At 51.0% G+C, this 18,833-nt stretch overlaps 7 protein-coding genes across 7 annotated transcripts; 4 read left to right on the plus strand and 3 right to left on the minus strand.

Moving 5' to 3' along the window:
* Positions 1 to 642: 642 nt before the first annotated feature.
* BDQ94DRAFT_149298 (glycoside hydrolase family 28 protein) lies at positions 643 to 2,325 on the plus strand. The gene is made up of 3 exons (XM_026767352.1): positions 643 to 1,160; positions 1,231 to 1,647; positions 1,723 to 2,325. The coding sequence occupies exons 1-3, from the start codon at positions 954 to 956 to the stop codon at positions 2,185 to 2,187; spliced, it is 1,089 nt and encodes a 362-aa protein (XP_026623285.1). The 5' UTR covers positions 643 to 953; the 3' UTR covers positions 2,188 to 2,325.
* A 1,565-nt stretch (positions 2,326 to 3,890) lies between these two features.
* On the plus strand, positions 3,891 to 6,558 carry BDQ94DRAFT_181804 (putative ABC transporter). Its single transcript, XM_026773983.1, has 8 exons — positions 3,891 to 4,214; positions 4,287 to 4,527; positions 4,578 to 4,836; positions 4,886 to 5,345; positions 5,396 to 5,475; positions 5,537 to 5,690; positions 5,740 to 6,017; positions 6,084 to 6,558. The coding sequence occupies exons 1-8, from the start codon at positions 4,034 to 4,036 to the stop codon at positions 6,324 to 6,326; spliced, it is 1,896 nt and encodes a 631-aa protein (XP_026623286.1). The 5' UTR covers positions 3,891 to 4,033; the 3' UTR covers positions 6,327 to 6,558.
* Positions 6,559 to 7,372: 814 nt separating this feature from the next.
* Positions 7,373 to 9,900, minus strand: BDQ94DRAFT_77954 (uncharacterized protein). The gene has a single exon (XM_026776522.1). It carries the CDS (start codon positions 9,613 to 9,615, stop codon positions 7,591 to 7,593), a length of 2,025 nt encoding a protein of 674 aa, XP_026623287.1. The 5' UTR covers positions 9,616 to 9,900; the 3' UTR covers positions 7,373 to 7,590.
* Positions 9,901 to 9,918: 18 nt separating this feature from the next.
* On the plus strand, positions 9,919 to 11,041 carry BDQ94DRAFT_149301 (uncharacterized protein). The gene has a single exon (XM_026767353.1). It carries the CDS (start codon positions 10,244 to 10,246, stop codon positions 10,523 to 10,525), a length of 282 nt encoding a protein of 93 aa, XP_026623288.1. The 5' UTR covers positions 9,919 to 10,243; the 3' UTR covers positions 10,526 to 11,041.
* Positions 11,042 to 13,339: 2,298 nt separating this feature from the next.
* BDQ94DRAFT_149305 (uncharacterized protein) lies at positions 13,340 to 14,355 on the minus strand. The gene has a single exon (XM_026767354.1). It carries the CDS (start codon positions 14,162 to 14,164, stop codon positions 13,946 to 13,948), a length of 219 nt encoding a protein of 72 aa, XP_026623289.1. The 5' UTR covers positions 14,165 to 14,355; the 3' UTR covers positions 13,340 to 13,945.
* A 707-nt stretch (positions 14,356 to 15,062) lies between these two features.
* On the plus strand, positions 15,063 to 16,504 carry BDQ94DRAFT_77988 (uncharacterized protein). Its single transcript, XM_026776523.1, has 2 exons — positions 15,063 to 15,105; positions 15,183 to 16,504. The coding sequence occupies exon 2, from the start codon at positions 15,232 to 15,234 to the stop codon at positions 16,396 to 16,398; it is 1,167 nt and encodes a 388-aa protein (XP_026623290.1). The 5' UTR covers positions 15,063 to 15,105; positions 15,183 to 15,231; the 3' UTR covers positions 16,399 to 16,504.
* A 391-nt stretch (positions 16,505 to 16,895) lies between these two features.
* BDQ94DRAFT_77993 (uncharacterized protein) lies at positions 16,896 to 18,823 on the minus strand. The gene is made up of 2 exons (XM_026776524.1): positions 18,786 to 18,823; positions 16,896 to 18,731 (listed from the first exon to the last, which is right to left on the minus strand). The coding sequence occupies exon 2, from the start codon at positions 18,543 to 18,545 to the stop codon at positions 16,986 to 16,988; it is 1,560 nt and encodes a 519-aa protein (XP_026623291.1). The 5' UTR covers positions 18,546 to 18,731; positions 18,786 to 18,823; the 3' UTR covers positions 16,896 to 16,985.
* Between the last annotated feature and the right edge of the window lie 10 nt (positions 18,824 to 18,833).

Consider the following 18,833-nt stretch of genomic DNA (forward strand, 5'->3'; position numbering starts at 1 on the left):
TTAATCCAGTGGTTGATATTGGAGGAGATTTAGTGCCACGAATGGTTGCCTAGCGCGTGGTGGAAGGAGGATAATATGGAAGCTTGGCAATTGCATCCTGTGCAGAAACTGCCAGCTAACGAACCCCTGGTTAATGTGGACTAGCAACGTGATCCGCTTGTTTCAGGGTGAGAACTACGGAGATCGGTTAACTCTCGTTTTGGTGGGCTTGGAAGATTCTATGTATCCGCCTCGGATGCCTCGGGAGGCCGAGTCTTTAGGGCAGTAGGGCTAGGGATCGTCGAGATGCCAATGCTGCCGATCATGAGGGTGTTCCCGAGAACCATATGTCAAGTGTTCATTGCTCTCTTTTTCTCACCAGCCGAGGAAGAAGAAGCCGGCAAATAACGCAACTGCCGAGATTTTATCATCAGCGATAATAACGCGATCGATAAGAAAAGAAGCGAAAGCATAATAAAGGAATGTCTCGGGATGGCGCCGAAAGTAGCAAAAACCCGGATGCCTAAAGGTTCCCGAGTGGGGAAGGCGCGCTGGCCCTACTGGGCGCTACTGCCCTTTTGGAATCCATCGGACCCTGTCTTTTCTTCGAGCTTAGCGAGCTTGGCTGGCCTTCCTTCCTGTTCCGTGCAAGTCTAGATCCCACTTCATTTCATCCTCAAACCGCCGTCTCCATCGAGTCCCTTCGATCGTTCGATGTGACTTCCAGGGTCCTGATCCCATTCTCATACTTCCGATGTCTCGCCGTAATATCCAAGAAAAGGAGAAGAGTGGAGGACACCAACAAGTCAAACGAAAAACCTACTTATAGAACCTTTGCATCCGTCTCCATGGCTGATCTTCTATTCCCTCATCACACTCTCAGTCTCTCTTTCTTCTCTTTCCTTTCCCAGCTTCTCTCTAGTCCTTCCTTAATCGTACCCGGTTGATCCAGGTTCCATTCCTTCATTATCATCATGCATTTCCTCCAGAACGCCGTTGTGGCCGCCACTATGGGCGCTGCGCTGGCCGCCGCTGCTCCTCTCGAGAAGCGCTCCTGCACTTTCACCTCCGCCTCTGCTGCCAAGTCCGGCAAGTCCTCTTGCTCCACCATCACCCTCGACAACATCGCGGTCCCCGCCGGTGAGACTCTTGACTTGACTGGCCTCAAGAAGGGTACCACCGTACGTCTTCTCTAGCTCCCATAGTACTCTTCCTACTCCGATTGGACCAACTAACTCTCTTCCCTCACAGGTCATCTTCGAGGGTGAGACCACCTTCGGCTACAAGGAATGGAAGGGTCCCCTGATCTCCATGTCCGGTACCGACATCACCGTCAAGCAGGCCTCCGGTGCCAAGATCAACTGCGACGGTGCTCGCTGGTGGGACGGCAAGGGTAGCAACGGTGGCAAGACCAAGCCCAAGTTCTTCCAGGCCCACAAGCTCGACCAGTCCAGCATCACCGGCCTGAAGGTCTACAACACCCCTGTCCAGGGTTTCAGCATTCTGGCCGACCACCTGACCATCACCGATGTGACCATCGACAACTCCGCCGGTACCAGCAAGGGTCACAACACCGATGCCTTTGACATTGGCCAGAGTACCTACATCACCATTGACGGTGCCACCGTCTACAACCAGGATGACTGCCTGGCCATCAACTCGGGTGAGGTGTGTATATGTCTTGCCCCATCGCGCTGCCACTGTCCCGTAGCCACACGTGATTAGAGACTGACTAGAACACAGCACATCACCTTCACCAACGGCTACTGTGATGGTGGCCACGGTCTCTCCATCGGTTCCATCGGTGGCCGCAGCGACAACACCGTCAACGACGTGACCATCTCCAACTCCAAGGTGCTCAACTCCCAGAACGGTGTCCGCATCAAGACCATCTACGGCAAGACTGGCACTGTTGAGAACGTCAAGTTTGAGGACATCACCCTGTCCGACATCAGCAAGTACGGTATTGTCGTTGAGCAGGACTACGAGAACGGCAGCCCCACCGGCACGCCCACCAACGGTGTCAAGGTTGAGGACATCACTTTCAAGAAGGTCACCGGCAGCGTCAAGAGCTCTGGTACTGACATCTACATCCTGTGCGGTTCCGGCAGCTGCTCGAACTGGACCTGGAGCGGTGTTGATGTGACTGGCGGCAAGAAGAGCAGCAAGTGCAAGAACGTCCCCTCGGGCGCTTCCTGCAGCGCCTAAACGGGTCTCTGGCCAGCTGTGTTGAGCCTTCCTAGCAAGGCTGCGTGAGGTTTTTCGTTCAGGACTCTGGCATCACGCCGGGAGTGTTTGTATTAGCTTTTAATTTTAGTGTATCATTGGAAAAATGCATGACTCGAGTCTAATCTACACTGATCAACAAACCAAGTACAGTGATCAATAATTTCAAATATCTGAAAGCGAATCTAGAAGACAACCAACCGATCAATGTTTGGATATACCGCCATTGAAAGTGAGGGCGTTTCCATCTGGACTGACTAGGCGTGGCTCTCTCATCAAGTGCCACGCAAGCAGGTCTGCTCACTGTGATCACATCTGTCTTACACCCGCTGTAGTACAAACTATTCTACCGACGCGTATCTAGCACATCTTTACTTTATCGATAGGCACATGTTCTTCCATTCAATAAGCAGACAAGCCCATTCCAATCTCAAGCCACGTCCGCCTCCGATCGCACACTAATCTTCCGCCGCCAAACTCAAAAGCCAGAACAAAGCCTCCACCTGCGTCTGCGTGATGGGGGGGAAAGGAGCGGTGATGTAGTCAGGATGAATTAATTGCATTGTGCATCTTGGACTAAGACGGAGTGGGTAGGGGATCGGCAAGCGACCGTTACACCAAGATGTGATGCCAGCCAGGTACAGAGAGGGAGGCACATATCACATTGTTTGTTATCATGCAATCTATGGGCTTATATTGGATGATAGGGATGGAAGATGTGACTGGAGGAGGTTGGTAGGCAGGTTAGTACTCATTTAGAAATCTATTGGGGAAATAGTATCTCTTTCTCATCACATGCACAGAAGAGGAAAGGAGGGGGAATAAGCAGGTCCCCGATGACATGGCGGGGCTGAAAGCCTTGTAACTCACCATGTATTAAGTATTTACTACTGCTGGTAGAAAAGATAAACCTGGTCTAGTATAGTATGAGTGACTGGAATTCGAAGGGAGGGAAACTTTGGCCGAGTCGTAGATAGAGAGAGGGGTTCTTTCAGCCTGATGGACGATTTTCCTTTTGATGCTGTTCAGCTGGCAAGACTAGTCATTTAATAGCAGGAGCTGATAAGAATCCTGTCCAGGGTCTGGAGGAGATGCCACCAATCACTACCCATGACTATCGGTGTCTGGAGACTGACTGGTTCCAATCCATCGCTAATAGTTCCCCCATGCTTGCTTTTTTCCCGCCCACAAGGCGTTCGGTTCAGCACGAACGGCGTTCTCAGATTCCTTCTTCTCCAGGTGGACCCCACGGCGATCCACCAGCTCAACAAACTAATGGTTTAACTTAGTCTACTTATCGAGATAGTTAGTTCATCGTGGCTCAGTCAGCTTATGATCGTTGCGAACGGGCGAAGACGGCGTCCTCGGGCTTGGAGGTGAATGTGGCGACCTGCGCGCGGGCTTCGGGGACCTGAACCAACAAGACTCTCATCTTGGGTCCCTAAGTGTGGCAGCGAAGCAACACGAGAATCACGGAGAAGTTCACCCAAATTCCCACATGGCATTTATTTTTTTCAGTATGGATGTAATGAGCTGGAGCTTAGCTGCGTCTCGCTGTCCCTCCCTTGTGACCGGACCGGGGTTCTCTTGCAGTGGTCTGTGAGTCGTTTATTTACTTCGGCTTTCCCTCCTCTTTCTGATCCTTTCTGTTTTCATTCTGCTTGACAGCTATACTACTACTATCTGCTGTTCTGACTACCACAGAGACTTCGAGTCATGCTCGGAGGTGTAGCACTGTGAAATCTTCAGCTATTCCCATATTCCAAGCTGTCGCCGACCACCAGTTACTATACTCCGGACCTCATCCATCGATTCGAGACCACAAGAAATGGATGACCTCTCATCTAAGCTCGATGGCTCTGACCTCGAGCGCAACGAAAGTTCCAGCTTCTTTAAGAATAATACCGTCAACGACTTTTCCTGGCGAAATCTCACCGTCACCGTCAAGGACCGCCATACTAAACAGCCCCGGAACCTGATCGATCGTATCAGCGGGTCAGTTCAGCAAGGTTGGTGGCTACTTCCCGGAACTCTATGTATCCATCCCGGACGAACACCCGATTAACTCTACCAATGAATAGGCGAACTAGTCGCTCTGATGGGTCCCTCGGGATGCGGCAAGACTACACTACTTAACGTTCTGGCTCGTCGCGCAGCATCATCGGGAGCAAAGACGACTGGAGATTGCTATATAGACGGGAAGACTGTTGATAATGCGACGTTTGGCCGACTTACTTCTTACGTGGAGCAGGAGGATGCGCTGATCGGGTCGCTGACGGTGCGCGAGACATTAAAATTCGCCGCAGATCTCTCGTTGCCCAGGTGTGTCTCTTCCTATGCTGTGGTGACTGGCGGTAGTGCTAATGAATTAGCTCCGTTACGAAGCTTCAACGGAAGGAGCGCATTCAGTCTCTTTTACAAGCTTTTGGAATCCAGAACCAGGCATCTACTTTGGTTGGCACGCCCATTCGCAAGGGAATCAGTGGTGGTCAGAAACGGCGTGTCAGCGTGGCAAGTCAACTCATGACGTGCCCTAAGATCCTGTTTTTGGATGAACCGACGAGCGGACTGGACTCGTCTGCTAGCTTTGAGGTCATCTCCTACGTCAAGGAGATGGCGATTGCGAACAACGTACGCTAACATTCATTCGGAGAAGTCCAACCAGGCTAACATCTCACAGCTCATCATAATTGCTAGTATTCACCAGCCGTCCACGACTACATTCCAGCTTTTCGATAAGCTGCTCCTCCTCTCGAGCGGAAAAACGTGCTACTTCGGTCCTGTGACAGAAGTGCCGACCTATTTTGACACTATTGGCTACTCGCTTCCAATGAACACCAACCCAGCCGAGTTCATCCTCGATCTTGTCAGCTCCGATTTCTTAGGCAGCACACAAACCATGTCCAAGGATCAGGTCCAGCGGATTCATACAAGCTGGGCTGAATCCTCCAATGCCGCAGCGCTGACAGACCAGGTCTCGCAGCGGACCATGGTATCCGAGAAACAAGCAGCTAAAACTGAAATGGACGAGCTAAGTCGTCCGGGTATTCTCAGCATCACTCTTACCCTCCTGCACCGCTCCTTCATCAAGAGTTACCGTGATGTTGTGGCATACGGCATCCGTATCGTCATGTACCTGGGTATGTATTTCGGCCACCTCCAGGGGAGACGAAACTGACCTATCCATTAGGGCTGGCAATCATGATGGGAACCGTCTGGCTGCGTCTGCACACCGAACAGAGCTACATCCAGCCCTTTATCAACGCAATCGTAAGGCCCCTTCGTAAGTCCCCAATCAAGACAACACAGCTAACATCTTCACCACCACCAGTTCTTCGGCTCCGCCTTCATGAGCTTCATGGCAGTAGCCTACGTCCCCGCCTTTATCGAAGACCGCATGACCTTCATCAAAGAACGCGCCAACGGACTCTACGGCGCCCTGCCCTTCATCGTCTCCAACTTTATCATCGGCCTTCCCTTCCTCTGTATATCCCCCCACCCACCATCCCACTCCACTCCACTAACAAGACACAGTCCTAATCTCCCTCCTCTTCTCCATAATCTCCTACTGGCTCTCCAACTTCAACCCCACCGCCACCTCCTTCTTCACCTGGGTAATGTGGCTCTTCCTCGACCTCGTAGCCGCCGAATCCCTCGTCGTCTTCATGACCTCCATCTTCCCCAACTTCGTCATCTCCCTCGCCCTCGTCGCCTTCGCCAACGGTCTCTGGATGAGCGTCGGCGGGTTCCTCGTGACCCCCAAGATTCTCAACCCCTTTTGGAAATACGTTTTTCATTATATAGATTATCAGGTACCTCCACCCTTTCCCCCAAAATACCCCTCCATCAACACCCAATACTAATAGGAGGATGAAAAGGCATACGTCTTCCAAGGCATGATGGTCAACGAATTCCAGCATAGGATCTACTCTTGCGGCGAATCCTGCCAATGCATGTACCAGACGGACTTGGCCTCCGAGTGTAAGATCCGCGGGACGGGCGTACTGCAGGAATATGGCTATGCTACGGGCAGGACGGGTAAGTGGGTGGGGATTCTTATTGGTATTATTGCTGTGTATCGGCTTTTTGCGTATTGTGCGTTGGTGGTGAGGAGGACTTAGTATTTATTGCATAGTAGTATCGATAAGGTTGGTTAGGGGGATTAGTATACTGAGTACTACTTTTAGTACTACTTGCTTGCTTTAATTAACGATTTGCGATGAGTTTTGTGGTTGGGGTAGGGATCTTTTGTGTTGGAAGGCTCGGGTGTCTTGTCTATAGTAGGATTTTGTGAATGTGGATGGCGGTAATAGATAGTATACTATGTTTAAAAAGCAAGAATAATATACCTGCTATTGAGAATTTCAGATGACGGTACGTATGGGAATGGTACACTTTATGGATGGTATGTTTTCTTGTTTTCATTGTATTTTCGCTAGGGTATTGGATGATGGGTAAGGTGAACATCAAAGGGTATTGAAACAATCGCTAGAGCTGGAGAAACACAACACAGAAAACACAACAAGGTATGGAGACATCGTCGCTAGGAAGGAATAATATCATTCCATAGCTCCGTCACCACCAGATGGTTGAAGAATACCAACAGCAGCAGCAAGGGGAATCATCAAAGGTGGTCAAACAGAGGTAGGTATCCATGAAGATAACACAGGTACAAGCTGGATGAAAAGGGGCAAGACCCAACTACGCAAAGGGGAGGAGAAAATAACTCAAGGGGAATTGGGGTGAAGGAAATACATCGAATCACATAACCGGGTATACCTGCTTCCTCTGCCGTTACTCATATCGTGACGAGCATACGGCAGAAGGAACAAGGCGGGCCATTTGAAAGAAATAATACAAACGCTCCCAGACACTGAAAATCGCAATATGAATACCAGACACAGGACATGATGGGGCATCAACATGACATCAAACATAAGACATAACATCAGACATAAACAAAGGTCATGCAGGTCATCAGAATCATACAATCATGTCGCCATGATGGACGTGATCGGTGAAACCCGCCTCTTCTCTTTATAACACCCGAGACAAAAAACCAAGTCGTAAACCATACCAATGCAATAAATAGCCTCCCATGGCAAAAACAGAGCTCTTTTTTCCCAAAACGAACCTTCCAACTTCTTCAAGAACTAGGGCAGAAGGGACTAAACGTCCATTTGGTTATTGTGACGGTTCAGAGGTCCGCCGCATAATGATCGCCCAATAAAGACAGAAGAAGAACTTTTAGCAAACAGCGCTCCTTGCTCCGAAAGTCTAACCGATGAAGTGCGTGAGGTTGCAAGAGACAAAACGTGGATCAGAAGAAATACTAGGACAGGTAGGAGCGATATCCCCAGAGGTTATCATGGTCGTCAAGCACCACTAGTATCGACCACCGTAGGTCGATCGGCTAGAGCGTCGACTGGCACGATCTGACTTGCGATCACTCCGTACCCGCCGGGCATCTTCAATCTCCCTCACCCGCCGGGAATCTTCAATTTCCCTTACCCGTCGGGCATCTTCGATTTCCCTTCGACTATGAGCCACGCTGCCAGTGTACTCCGATCCATTGGTCAAATACTTTTTCGGCCGCTGTTTGCCTTCGATGTTCAGCTCGACCGCCCCAGTTTCGCCGGTCCGGACACTGATCTTCTTTCCGCCATCCTGAGGGAAACTCATCGTGACACCGTTTAGCGTCATGACGATGTTGTTGTCCTCTTCTGGCTTGGATCCAGCGTTGCTACCGCTCTGTGTGCGGGCATCGCTCCCACGGCTGCTGCGACTCTTCTGGCTTCCACTGTCGCTCTCGGCGCGCTGGGAGGACTTGGCCTTGAAGAGAGCATCTGCCGTCAAGGGCACGGGTGGCGCCGGGGGCACTGGTGCTTTCACTGTGCGGGTAGCTTGGTACTCCTCCGCCTCGCGATGCTTCTCATCCATCTCGTCATCCTCTTCCTCGTCATCGTCGTCATCATCATCATCATCATCGTCGTCTGGGAAGTCGTAGATAGTTGGCTGACGGCGACGAGAGTTCTCCACGGCAATCCGCGAGGGTCTAGCAGAGTCGTGATACGCTGTAGGGCGCCGGTAGCTGCGGCTTCGCGCCGGCACGACCGTCTCCCGAGAGGACCGCCGGTAGCCGTAGCCGTCAGGCAAAGCATCCTTCATGTCAGCCATATCAAAGGACCTAGCAGAGTGCCCGGACGTGACGGATGGTGCAGATACACCCTTGCGCGGCTCTGGGCGTTTCTGGATGATATGCGGGGTGTTCTTGTGCTTCAGTGGTGGCCGACGGTAGTAGTCCTCGTCGCGATCATGGGAAGAATGAGAGGGAAGGCGGGGGCGAGGCTCCCGAGGTGGTGGTGGCGGCGCAGGAGGGGCAGCGTCCAAGGGCTCGTCATCATCAAAGGCAGCTGAGGGAGAGTCGTAATCAACCACAGGCGCACCGTATACAGACGGGCGGCGCCCCCGCCCATCCCGCGTGCTGGAAACCGATCGCTCCTGTCGATGCTCGGAAGGGGCGCCGTAGTCGGACATGCCGCTGTAATAAGGCGACTGTTGCGAGTAATGAGAAGGCGCATACGAGGATGGGTTGTAGGCGTACGCCGACGAGGACGGCGGGGGCCCATGTTCGTAGCGACTCATGCCGGATGGTTGGTACACCATCTGTCCCATTCCAGGCAGCATGCCGTGAAAGCTCATCGGTCGGTTGTTGGGATGGTAGATGGGACCCCCGCCACGGGCGGAGGGGCGACTGGAACGAGACACATGAATGTCCTGGACCGGGTTGGGAGCGTATCGGGGGTCCCCGCGCGGTGAAGGGGGAGGAGGATAGTCGTGAGCCGATGATGGAGGCTGCGACATGTAGTAAGGATAGTCCATGGATGGTCGGCTGTCAACCGGAGTCGAAGAAGACGCATGGTACAAGCCCTGATCACACTCCCAGCAGGTGCCTGGGTAGTGGCGCATCTGCGAAGTCTCACGGCGACGAGGCCTGGAGGGAGACCGCTGAGCGTGGGCAGGAGCATGGCTCACGCCGTTGGGATAGGCGCCGACCTGCATTTTGTCCTCACGAGGGGGACGAACGATCCGTGGTTTGGACTGTTCTCTGGTGCTTTTGGATCGAACGCGGACCAAGTCAGCGCGCTTGACGAGGGTAGTGTCTAATTTAAGAGGGACAGGACTCTTCCGGCCCGACGGCCCAGATTGGGTGCTGTTGACGGTGGCGGCGGTACGACTAGAATAGCCGGAGTCACTTGCAACGTCGACCAGGGGGGCTGCAGGCGATCTCAAGGCAGGCTTGGAGCGCTTAGAAGTGAGGTTGGCGACTTGACGAGTGTCGGGAAGGATGACATGGGCATCTTCATCATATTCCTCACAGAAGGCGGCGTGAGGGACTTTTCCAGACATGACTTCTGGAAAGGCGGCCAAGGAAAGGCCCGACCCTAAGAGGGGAAGGGGGGGGGTATTGTGGGTGTGGGTTTAGGGAAAGGGGAGACAGACAAGACAGACAGACGAGAGGGGGGGGAAGAGGTTGGATTGATTGATTGGGAAAGGGCTCGACAGTGTGCAGTGTGGATGACGTGAAACGTGGTGATCCAACAGGCTTTCAGGACTCCGGGTGGCCTACAGCAGCCACCAGCTGCTGCTCATGCGAATGACTCAACGAGACAGAAATTTTTTTTTAGTCTTTCTTCTTTCTTTCTTTCTTTCTTTTTTTTTTTTTTTTTCTTTCTGTTAATTTTTCTCGTCCAGTGATAATTCAGTGGTGGTGCTGGGCTGCTTCACCCTCTCCCCTTTCAGCCCAGTGCCAGTGTCGGGGGAATCCACTTCTGCGGTAGCCTCAACAAAGCAAACGAGACCGGCAGCAGATGGGCCAGGCGATAGTCAGGAGACGGTGTGTGTGTGTGTCTAGATCGGGGGTCAGCGACGAAGAGTGGATTCCTGGTGAAAATAGTCGTCGTCCACAGTCTGCATAGGCTCCATCGAAGAATAATGAAAAACAAAAAAAGAACAATTAAAAGAGAAGGCGTCGGTTATGGTTGGTTTGGCGCGTGGAGGGTCAGCGGTGGAAACGAGACGGTATCTACTAGTAGTAGTAGTCGGGCGGAAAGAGTGGACGGCGAGAGAGGAAGTTGTAGGCGTGGGTCAAGCAAATCAACCAACGGAGGAGCGAAGCAGAAGAAAAGGAAAACGAGACAGAAGGAGGAGCGCGCGCGCCTGCAGTTGTAGTCTGGCAGACGGTGAGTGGAGGATGACCGGCAGAAAATGTCCACGGGCTGCAAGTCTCAATGCAGTCGGGCAGCGTGTAACCGAATGACGGTTGGCGGGAAATTTTATTCGGTTTTTCTGGGTTGATTATATTTATCTGGATTGTGTGTCGTAGAAATGTAGTATTTGGTTGTGGCGGTGGTAATATGATAAGGTTGGTTGTCTGGTTTCAAAAGTAGAGTTTCTGTTCCCCGTCGAGGCCTGACGAAGAGGGGGAGGGGAAAAGGCAAAAAACAGTGGAAGTAAATGGGAAAGAGAATAAGAGTGGATAACCGAATGGATGGAGAGAGGCAGATGGAATCCAAGATGTGGATGGAGGGGAAAGAAAGAGACCAGACAAAGTGGGGTTCGAGGATGAACGGACTGCTTTTTGACTTGTGCTATGGAGTAGATACTTTCTAGTCCGTAACACTAATGGTGGGGATGGTTCTGGGAGGAATGCCCGAGAGGATGGAAAGAATACACAGAGTAGATTGGATGGAGGGCCTTTTAATGAGCAGATCCGTCAGTCAGTCAGTCAGTCAGTCAGCGTCTTCGGTCAGCTTTCATTCCATCATCCCTGGACCGGATCGGAACGATGCTCACGATATCCCTACTCCGTAAAGAATTTGAAAGATAAAATTGAGAAAAGTGAAGGGGATAATAATAAACCACCCTCATACTTGACTGTGTGTAAAACCAACAGACCCGGATCGAATCAGACCCGAGGACGGATGCAAGGCGGAATTACAGAGTTCCAGATCGGATTCAACGAACTTGAAGTGCGAAACCAAAGGAAAACAATACCACCACCACACGCCAATCAAAGTTATCACCGTGACTCAGCGCGAATACTTCCTACTAAGTATTTACTTATCTACTACGTACCACTGGAAAGATTTCTTTTTTCAAGTCCCCTTAAGGATGGATGGCTGAAGAGAACAGCACCTCCCACTATGCTTTGAGCAATATAGTATCGACATCGTAACTGCACATTTGACATGCTTTCCCTTTCTTCCATATTCAGACATCCCTCCTTCATTGTTTTTTTCCCTTCCATTCTCCCGATCCTTTTTCTGCCTTCATGGACACTTCCCTGCTAGTCTTCCTTCTTCCGTTCCGGATCTCTGTCAGCCAGTCGCGCCTCATTTCTATCCGAGGCATTTCTGGATGGAAGAAGAAAGAGAGTCGGAACGGAGTCGCAAGGAGGTGGGGATGCCACCCTGACTGGCTGCCGGTCGATGCCTGATCTGCCGCTAACTCACCCGGTATTACCGCTCGTTACCGTCCATTAGGATTTTTCTCCCGCGTCTACAATGAATAAACACACTTGCGGAATAACTATCTCCAGTGCGAGTAGTATAGCAAGGAAATCCGGGTTCAAGAATGAAGATGACTTGAGAAGTAAACACAGTTCCTACCACCCACGAACCTTACATACGTCACACATGCTGGGGTCTGCTTCAGCAGGATCTTATATTTGGCCTGTCGACAGGGAACTCACCTGCAGATGCAAGGTCGGGATCAATTCTATCCATTGGCGTATCAGCGCCATAGGCACAGTCCATCAACCGCTCCATGACAGAGTTGATTTGATCTATCCAAATGTCGAGGAATTGATGTCCGGGATTATACTTTGAGCCCACTCACTCCCACGGGTATCCAACCCTGGTACCTAAGCTGTAGGCTTTTATTCCGAGCGCGTGGCATTTATTCCCCGGATCCATTACAGTCATCGAATGCTTATCGCCATCACATTTCGACATTTTGATATTGCCTGCAAAACTACCAATATGAGCTTCTGCCAGTCCTAGAACTCGGACTTCTTCAAAGGTGTACGCGCAAGGCTCCTTATCATTGAGTCTGTTCGTCAGTTGAGTCCCAAGTCCCAGGTCAGATGAGGAAAAACAAACCCGAAAAACCCAACCTCAAATATTGAGTCCCTCAGATACGTCACATGCTTCGTTCCCTGCCTCTAAGTGCATGCATAGTAAGGCGCAATGTATCCGAAGAGATGAAAAGCGGGTATGCATGGCGGTTTATTGTACAAGGTATCCCCGTCGGTACTCAACCATGACAGAGTGACACAGTGACACAGTAATGAGCCAAGGCACATCGTCAAAGAGATTGTCCTCTACTTCTCGGCTGGAGAGCTAGATTAGCTGGCATTCTGGTGCAACGTCCGTTGTTAGTCTGTCAACATTGTCATGGCGCGTCGTACCAGGACTGCTTAGCAACTGGCCGGAATCATCCTGCCTCGTGATTGACAACGATCCGCGCCTCCCAACAGGGTACTATACAGTGTAGCACGAAGCCTTATTCACGATGGATTCTAGGACCTTATTCTTGGAATTTCATCGGAAGCTCATTTTCTCTCAAGTCCCAACCTAACCACTAGTGCGTCATTGGAAACGCCAAAAGGCACTGGCCATAACTGCGTATCGGCCATAACGCCAGGGGAGTGGAAATAAAACCGCTAGGCTCCCCCACCAAATAAACCCGGGCTCCATCGGAGGAACCCTGGGTCTGAGCGGAACCGAACCAAGGACCAGCCTTGACTGCCACTACAAGATTAACAGGACGATGTATGATGATGGTGAATGGGGATGGGGATGGGGATGATGGACGGGGAGCTTCCTCAACCATTACCCAAATCCGTCATTTCCCATTCCGTGTGATCAGCGCTGAGCAGTGAACATCGTCATGGGTCTGCAATAATCAAATAAGATATGATCCATGCTCTGTCCGAGACTTTCCCGTCTTGTTGGCTGCCCAAAAGTCCTGGACGCTGGCAGGACCCCGTTGCGGCCCAATAACGACTGCGGCCTCCACTGCGGCGCTTCTTGCCGTCCGCCTCTGCAGGTGAAAATCTCTCAACCGGAGGGGCAACGACAAAAAGAGTTTCGCTATCCAGATTTTGCGATGTTAAATTGGAAAACGGGTCAATGCAAACTCGATAGGTGTTATTCAGGTAAATCCATTAAATGCGATTATTCTAAGCTGTCCTGCGCGAGACAAAGATTTAGAAAAGCTTTCCTCCAACTTCTTGCAGATAGAACTCTCCATGACATAAAGGAGTGGTCTTCTACTCTAGAATGCTCTTCTACCCCACTTTCCGGCATCGTCTAGCTGGCTGATATCTTGATCCTCTATCCAGGTGGAGATTCCGGTGAGCAAACGGCATGGAAGATGGAGTCGAAGCACGCTAGAAAATGGGTTCCCGACAACACTGCCCGCTAGCAAACAAATTGCATCGCAGTTCTCTGCTCCGGCTTGTTATAGTCCTGACGGTTGTTGATTGCGAATGACAGGCATAGATGAACCTGTGACAATCAATCATACATCCATTCCTCCAAGGTACTCCGATCTCGGATGAGCTGGATACCATGTTTGTGGCAACGTTGGTCAATGGATCAATCAACCTAGTTCTTGCTGCTTCTCAACAAGCTTCCTCGGGCACTGAAATCACATTAACCTCATGACAAGGGCTTTAGAAATCAAAGATCCCGTGAGTCATATTGATGGAACACTGTCGTGTTTTCACACGTCTGGCTCCAGTGAGAGATTGCCTATCCACAGCGCAATTAGTACGCATCTGTACGAATACTGTTGGCATGCCTTCGGACGGGGCAAGACAGTAAAGGCGACATCTGGAATTTCTAATCAGGCGACCTTCCTGTCCCGGCTCAGCTGAGGCTGAGTGAGGCATAACTTCAACGTGGTTTCTGCGTCATACTAGCTTACTAGAATTACATTCATTGCCATTGGCTCAAATTGATGCGCTACGGACTCAAATCTACCGCTTCTTGTCAATTATCGGGTAAATAATACTCTCATCCTCACCACCGAGCACCGGAAATGTAAATCAGTCAGAACATCTCGGATTATTACTGTCGACTCAGCCCACGATCACCTCGGTATATCCCTCAATCTTCCCGTCTTTCATATCCATCCTCCGGACGTTGATGCCCAATTCTCGTGACTCATTTCCTGGATGAGACTAAATCCATTTCCAGGGGCTGCTAGTGTTATCCACAGCCAACCATCCGCCGATCCCAGTGTTCCGGCTCCGTTTGTACTATCTTTACTCCAGCTAATCTCAAGGGTCCCCCCGCTGTCAACGCGCAAGATTCATTGTCGCCTCCCGCCCCCTGCTTGTTGAACATCCGTAAGCTTCCAGTGAAGAAGATTGGCCACATCAAGACTGTCATCGGGAATAACCGCAAGTATCGTAATTGGACTCGTACGCACTGTCGATCCGGTCCCTCTAGGCTCAAGGACTCTCTGTCTGTAGACTTAGTTTTAGATGGTTGATCCTGATAAGATAGGGCTGCTGAGTAAGCGAGTTGCCGGGGCCACGCCAGACACCCAAACAAACCGGCGTCATCCCCAGCCTCGCCATTTACTCCAACCTCCTCATTTTCGGCGGCTGCTCCTCCATTCTGCTCGCTGAGTGTCTTCAATTCTGCCCTTCTCCGTCCCTGACGGAGCTGGTCACTACCACCGTGGCATAGACTAACCAGTTTGTCTAGCATTACACCACATCGTGCGATCCACATTCCAACCATCTACAATCTACATAGTATCCCGACCGATCGGAATTCAGATAAGAACCATAAACTCGATCTCACACTGACAACCTCGATAAAGGTACGCATCCACATTCCAATCTTACCCCATACATCTACCATCCCACAACTCAACTAACCATCATCACCCCCATCCAGAGTCCCGTCTAGAGCTCCAAGCTCTTGACGGCTCTTCAACCCAACAACCATGCCTCCCATCCACCCCTCTGCCACCCTCCTCCCCGCCAGCACCCAAAACACCATCACCACCTCAGAGCAGCATGAACAAAATGCCCCTCACCATCACCTCTTCGGCCGCTCCAGCCAAACCTGGGCCCCCGGCTCCGGCACTGTCGAACCAAGCCACATCAACATGAAAGGCCTAATGGCCCTCTTCGCCATCCTTGGCGCCGCCTTCGTCCTCGCCGCAATCTGGTTCTTCTTCTGGGCCAAAAACGGCGGGTTCATCTGGCGCAAAGGCGACTGGGAAGAATACAAATCGACCGTTCTCCGCCGCAAAGGACCCGATGGCCGCACGCTATCCAACGCCACGAAGAGCACCAAACTTGGCGGCGGCAGCGTCTACCACAAAGGCTACAGCGACGACGGCTACACCTACACCGACGAAACAGCCACCAACCTCACCGAGAAGACAGGCGTAACAGGCGCGACCTCCGCCGAAAAAGAACGCAAACGCCGCCGCAAGCTCCGCGAGAAATTCCGTCGCCGCCGCAAGGACGACGAAATGACCGCGAACTGGGAAAACGAAGTCGACGAGGACGTTGCCGCGTACAGAAAGGAAAAGGCCGCCCGAGTCGGGGGCATTAACCGCGAAGGAGAGGGAACCTATTATGGCAGTGACTACGATCTCTCCAACCCAGCGAGTCATTACAACCAGAGCGAAATCAGCGGTAGTCAAGTCCGCGATTACGCTTATGATCCTGCCCCTGCTACAAAATCGCCATCCCGGAAACAGAGCAGACGACGCGACTTCTCCTTCGTACCCGGCAGCGAGGAAGTCCTTAGCCAGGCGCCCACCCGCGACGACCGCGACCGCCACCACACCCGAGAACCCTCGGCGAGAAGACATAACCGTCGGCGTGAGAGACGCCGGAATCCCCCGCCTAGTGAATCCTCCGGATCGCGGACGAGTAGTCCCCGCAAGCGGGAGAGACAGTCCGTGCGGGGCCATTACACGGAACCGTTGGATTTCTCGTCGTCGGCGCCATCGAGGTCCGAGTATCAGTATTCGAATGTGGATACGGAGGATACAGGGACCAGGAGTTATCATCACCCGATCCCGGGGCTGAGTAAGGGGTATAGAAGGGAGGGAGGACGAGGGAGGAGAAGGGATAGTTTGAGTGAGAGTGATTGATTTGTTGGTTGATTACTGCTTGCTTGATTTGCTTGATTGATTGGGAAAGCACTAAATGATTCGATATGATATGGTTATGGATTTGATATGGTATGATATGATATGACATGCAATGGATGTACATAATGCTTATGCTTTGCTACTATTTTTCTTGTTCTACTTGTTGTTTCTTACTATGGGTGAATATGGTATGGAAACGATACATGATGATACTATGGGATGAAACTTTGATCATGGCAGTTAATTGCACTGAAATTGACAATATGATATAACACAAGTCTATATTTAATTGGGACTGGGTTTACCTTCAGAATGTGTCTTGTAAAGAAGGCATAAATCAGGGGCTATTATAGAACTGCTATTCCCTTTGCTTGTTCCGGGTGGAGTAAGGAGTACTATTGTATTCTAGGTCAGCAAATTTGAGCTAGTTATAGTATTCATATAGGTGCCGATTGCTGACCACCTCTATGTGATGCTAGTAAGATAATTCAATTTTGGTATGTTGTCATTAACGATGAGCTATGATTAGCCAATAACCTTCATTCTATGCTACACCATCTGAACGAACGAACATTGCAATATACCAATCACTCATTCTCCTTAGCTACGTCCCCTGGCTGACTGCCCTCATCATCAGGCCCAAATTCACGCCAGGCGGAATCATAGCGAGACATGCGACGGAGCTGTGGCCGAGCACCAAAAGCCATGGAATTAGTTCTCTTTCGATGGTTGAAAGACCGGCAGGTCCCGCGCCATATAACAGTGCTGGCTTGTTCCGATCTTCTAGACGGTTTGATTGTGGAACCACTAGATACCACTGCTCCTGGGTCATGCGAGTGCCAGCATTCAAGAGCCAATTGACTGATTTCTTCCTCGGTCAAGCCTTGGGAGCGTAAGGTCTCCCATTCGGGCTGGGATCTCAAGCGTGCACTTTCCAGCGAGGAGGTGCGGACCTGATGAAGAATCCAGTTGTCGATGAACTTACGTCGCTGAAACGGCGACTCAGGGCTTTCGAAATCATTCTGTTCAAAAGGGGAGGACTTTTCATATGACTCCAACTTGAACGGGTCTTTGACTAGGTCAGGTGCAGAATGACTGCGCACGCCCAACAAGCGAGCTGCATCCCTTGGGGATCCTGGAGCACTTTGAGCTATCTCGTCAAGGTCTGACTCAAAGTCGGCGATGTCATAGCGTGGCCGTGCTTCTGTCTTGTCCCAATCTCGTCGTGAACTATGATCTGGGCTTACAGAACGCGTGCTTCTTTGAGAAAATGAATCCGAGTCTTTCTCTGCATCATCCAAGAGGATGGATTCCTGCACCTGCGATGTGACTGGTTGAGGCTGCTGCTGCGAGTCCTTCCTCTCAGATGTGGTCAGTGGGACCAATTGAGAATCAAAGCTTCGAGAATGGAAACTAGGACGCGCAACCCTTCTATCAGTCCTAACGCCTTGGGGTTTCCTATCATCGACCGGGTGGAACAGGCGGCTAAGTCGGGCGGCTGAGCGGGTAAGTTCGTGTTCAAGCTCCTCCAAGTCATCCTCAGACTGGTTATACTGGTATTCCAAATCCAAATAATAGTGTGCGATTGACCGGAGAGCAGCGTAATCCTTTTCAATGAGCTCTGCAGTAGATTGGCAATGGCAGCATGTGATATCACTGAGATGACTTCTGATCGAATTCCTTAAAGCCGTTTCCTCTTCTCTCTGCTCCCACATCATTGCACGCAACCGTTGCACCTTGAGCCTGTCTGCAGCGATCAACTTCTGCTGCTCATAGCATTCTCTCTGCGCTATGTACGCCTCAGCCATATCAATATTACCAACTGGCGGTATGTGGGGTCCCCATTGGCGTTTCTTAGGAAGGAATTTTGCATCCTTAACTGTATTCTGCCTTATCCCGTCTTCCTTCCTGTGCGGTGTGGATTCTGAATTCGAGACCACTCTCCGTAAAGAATGATTGGCATTACCTATCAAGGAATTTTCTGTAATACTCAGAGGTAGGCCTGAAACATTTTTCGAGATGTGCCCAGATGTTTTATTCTGTGGGAAGCCCTGTGGATGGCTGTGTGAACTGCGTTCTCCTGTAATGGGACAATCCAGATCATCTCCAGCGGAGAAGCTAGCAGTACGGATATTTCTAGGAAGCATAATGGAAGTGAGAGTAAAATAGAATTGATAGTATCTGACGCAAGTGGTAGGTTAGGTTAGTCGATGAGCTGCAGAGGAAGTTGTAGCAGCCACGACGTAGATATTTCTCAGAAAGAGACATTGCGCAAAAGGAGTGAGGCCATAGGCAGAAGGAAAGAGCGACGGGTCAACCTGATGGGCTGCTACCTGGCACTTGAGTCGTGACATGGCTCAGAATTAGAAGGTATTCAGCGGGCTCACCCTTGAGACAGCGAGAGTACTCGAATGTACTTCGCAGGAGAGAATGGA

This window comes from Aspergillus welwitschiae (genome assembly GCF_003344945.1).
Source record: "Aspergillus welwitschiae strain CBS 139.54b unplaced genomic scaffold BDQ94scaffold_31, whole genome shotgun sequence".
NCBI classification, from domain to species: domain Eukaryota; kingdom Fungi; phylum Ascomycota; class Eurotiomycetes; order Eurotiales; family Aspergillaceae; genus Aspergillus; species Aspergillus welwitschiae.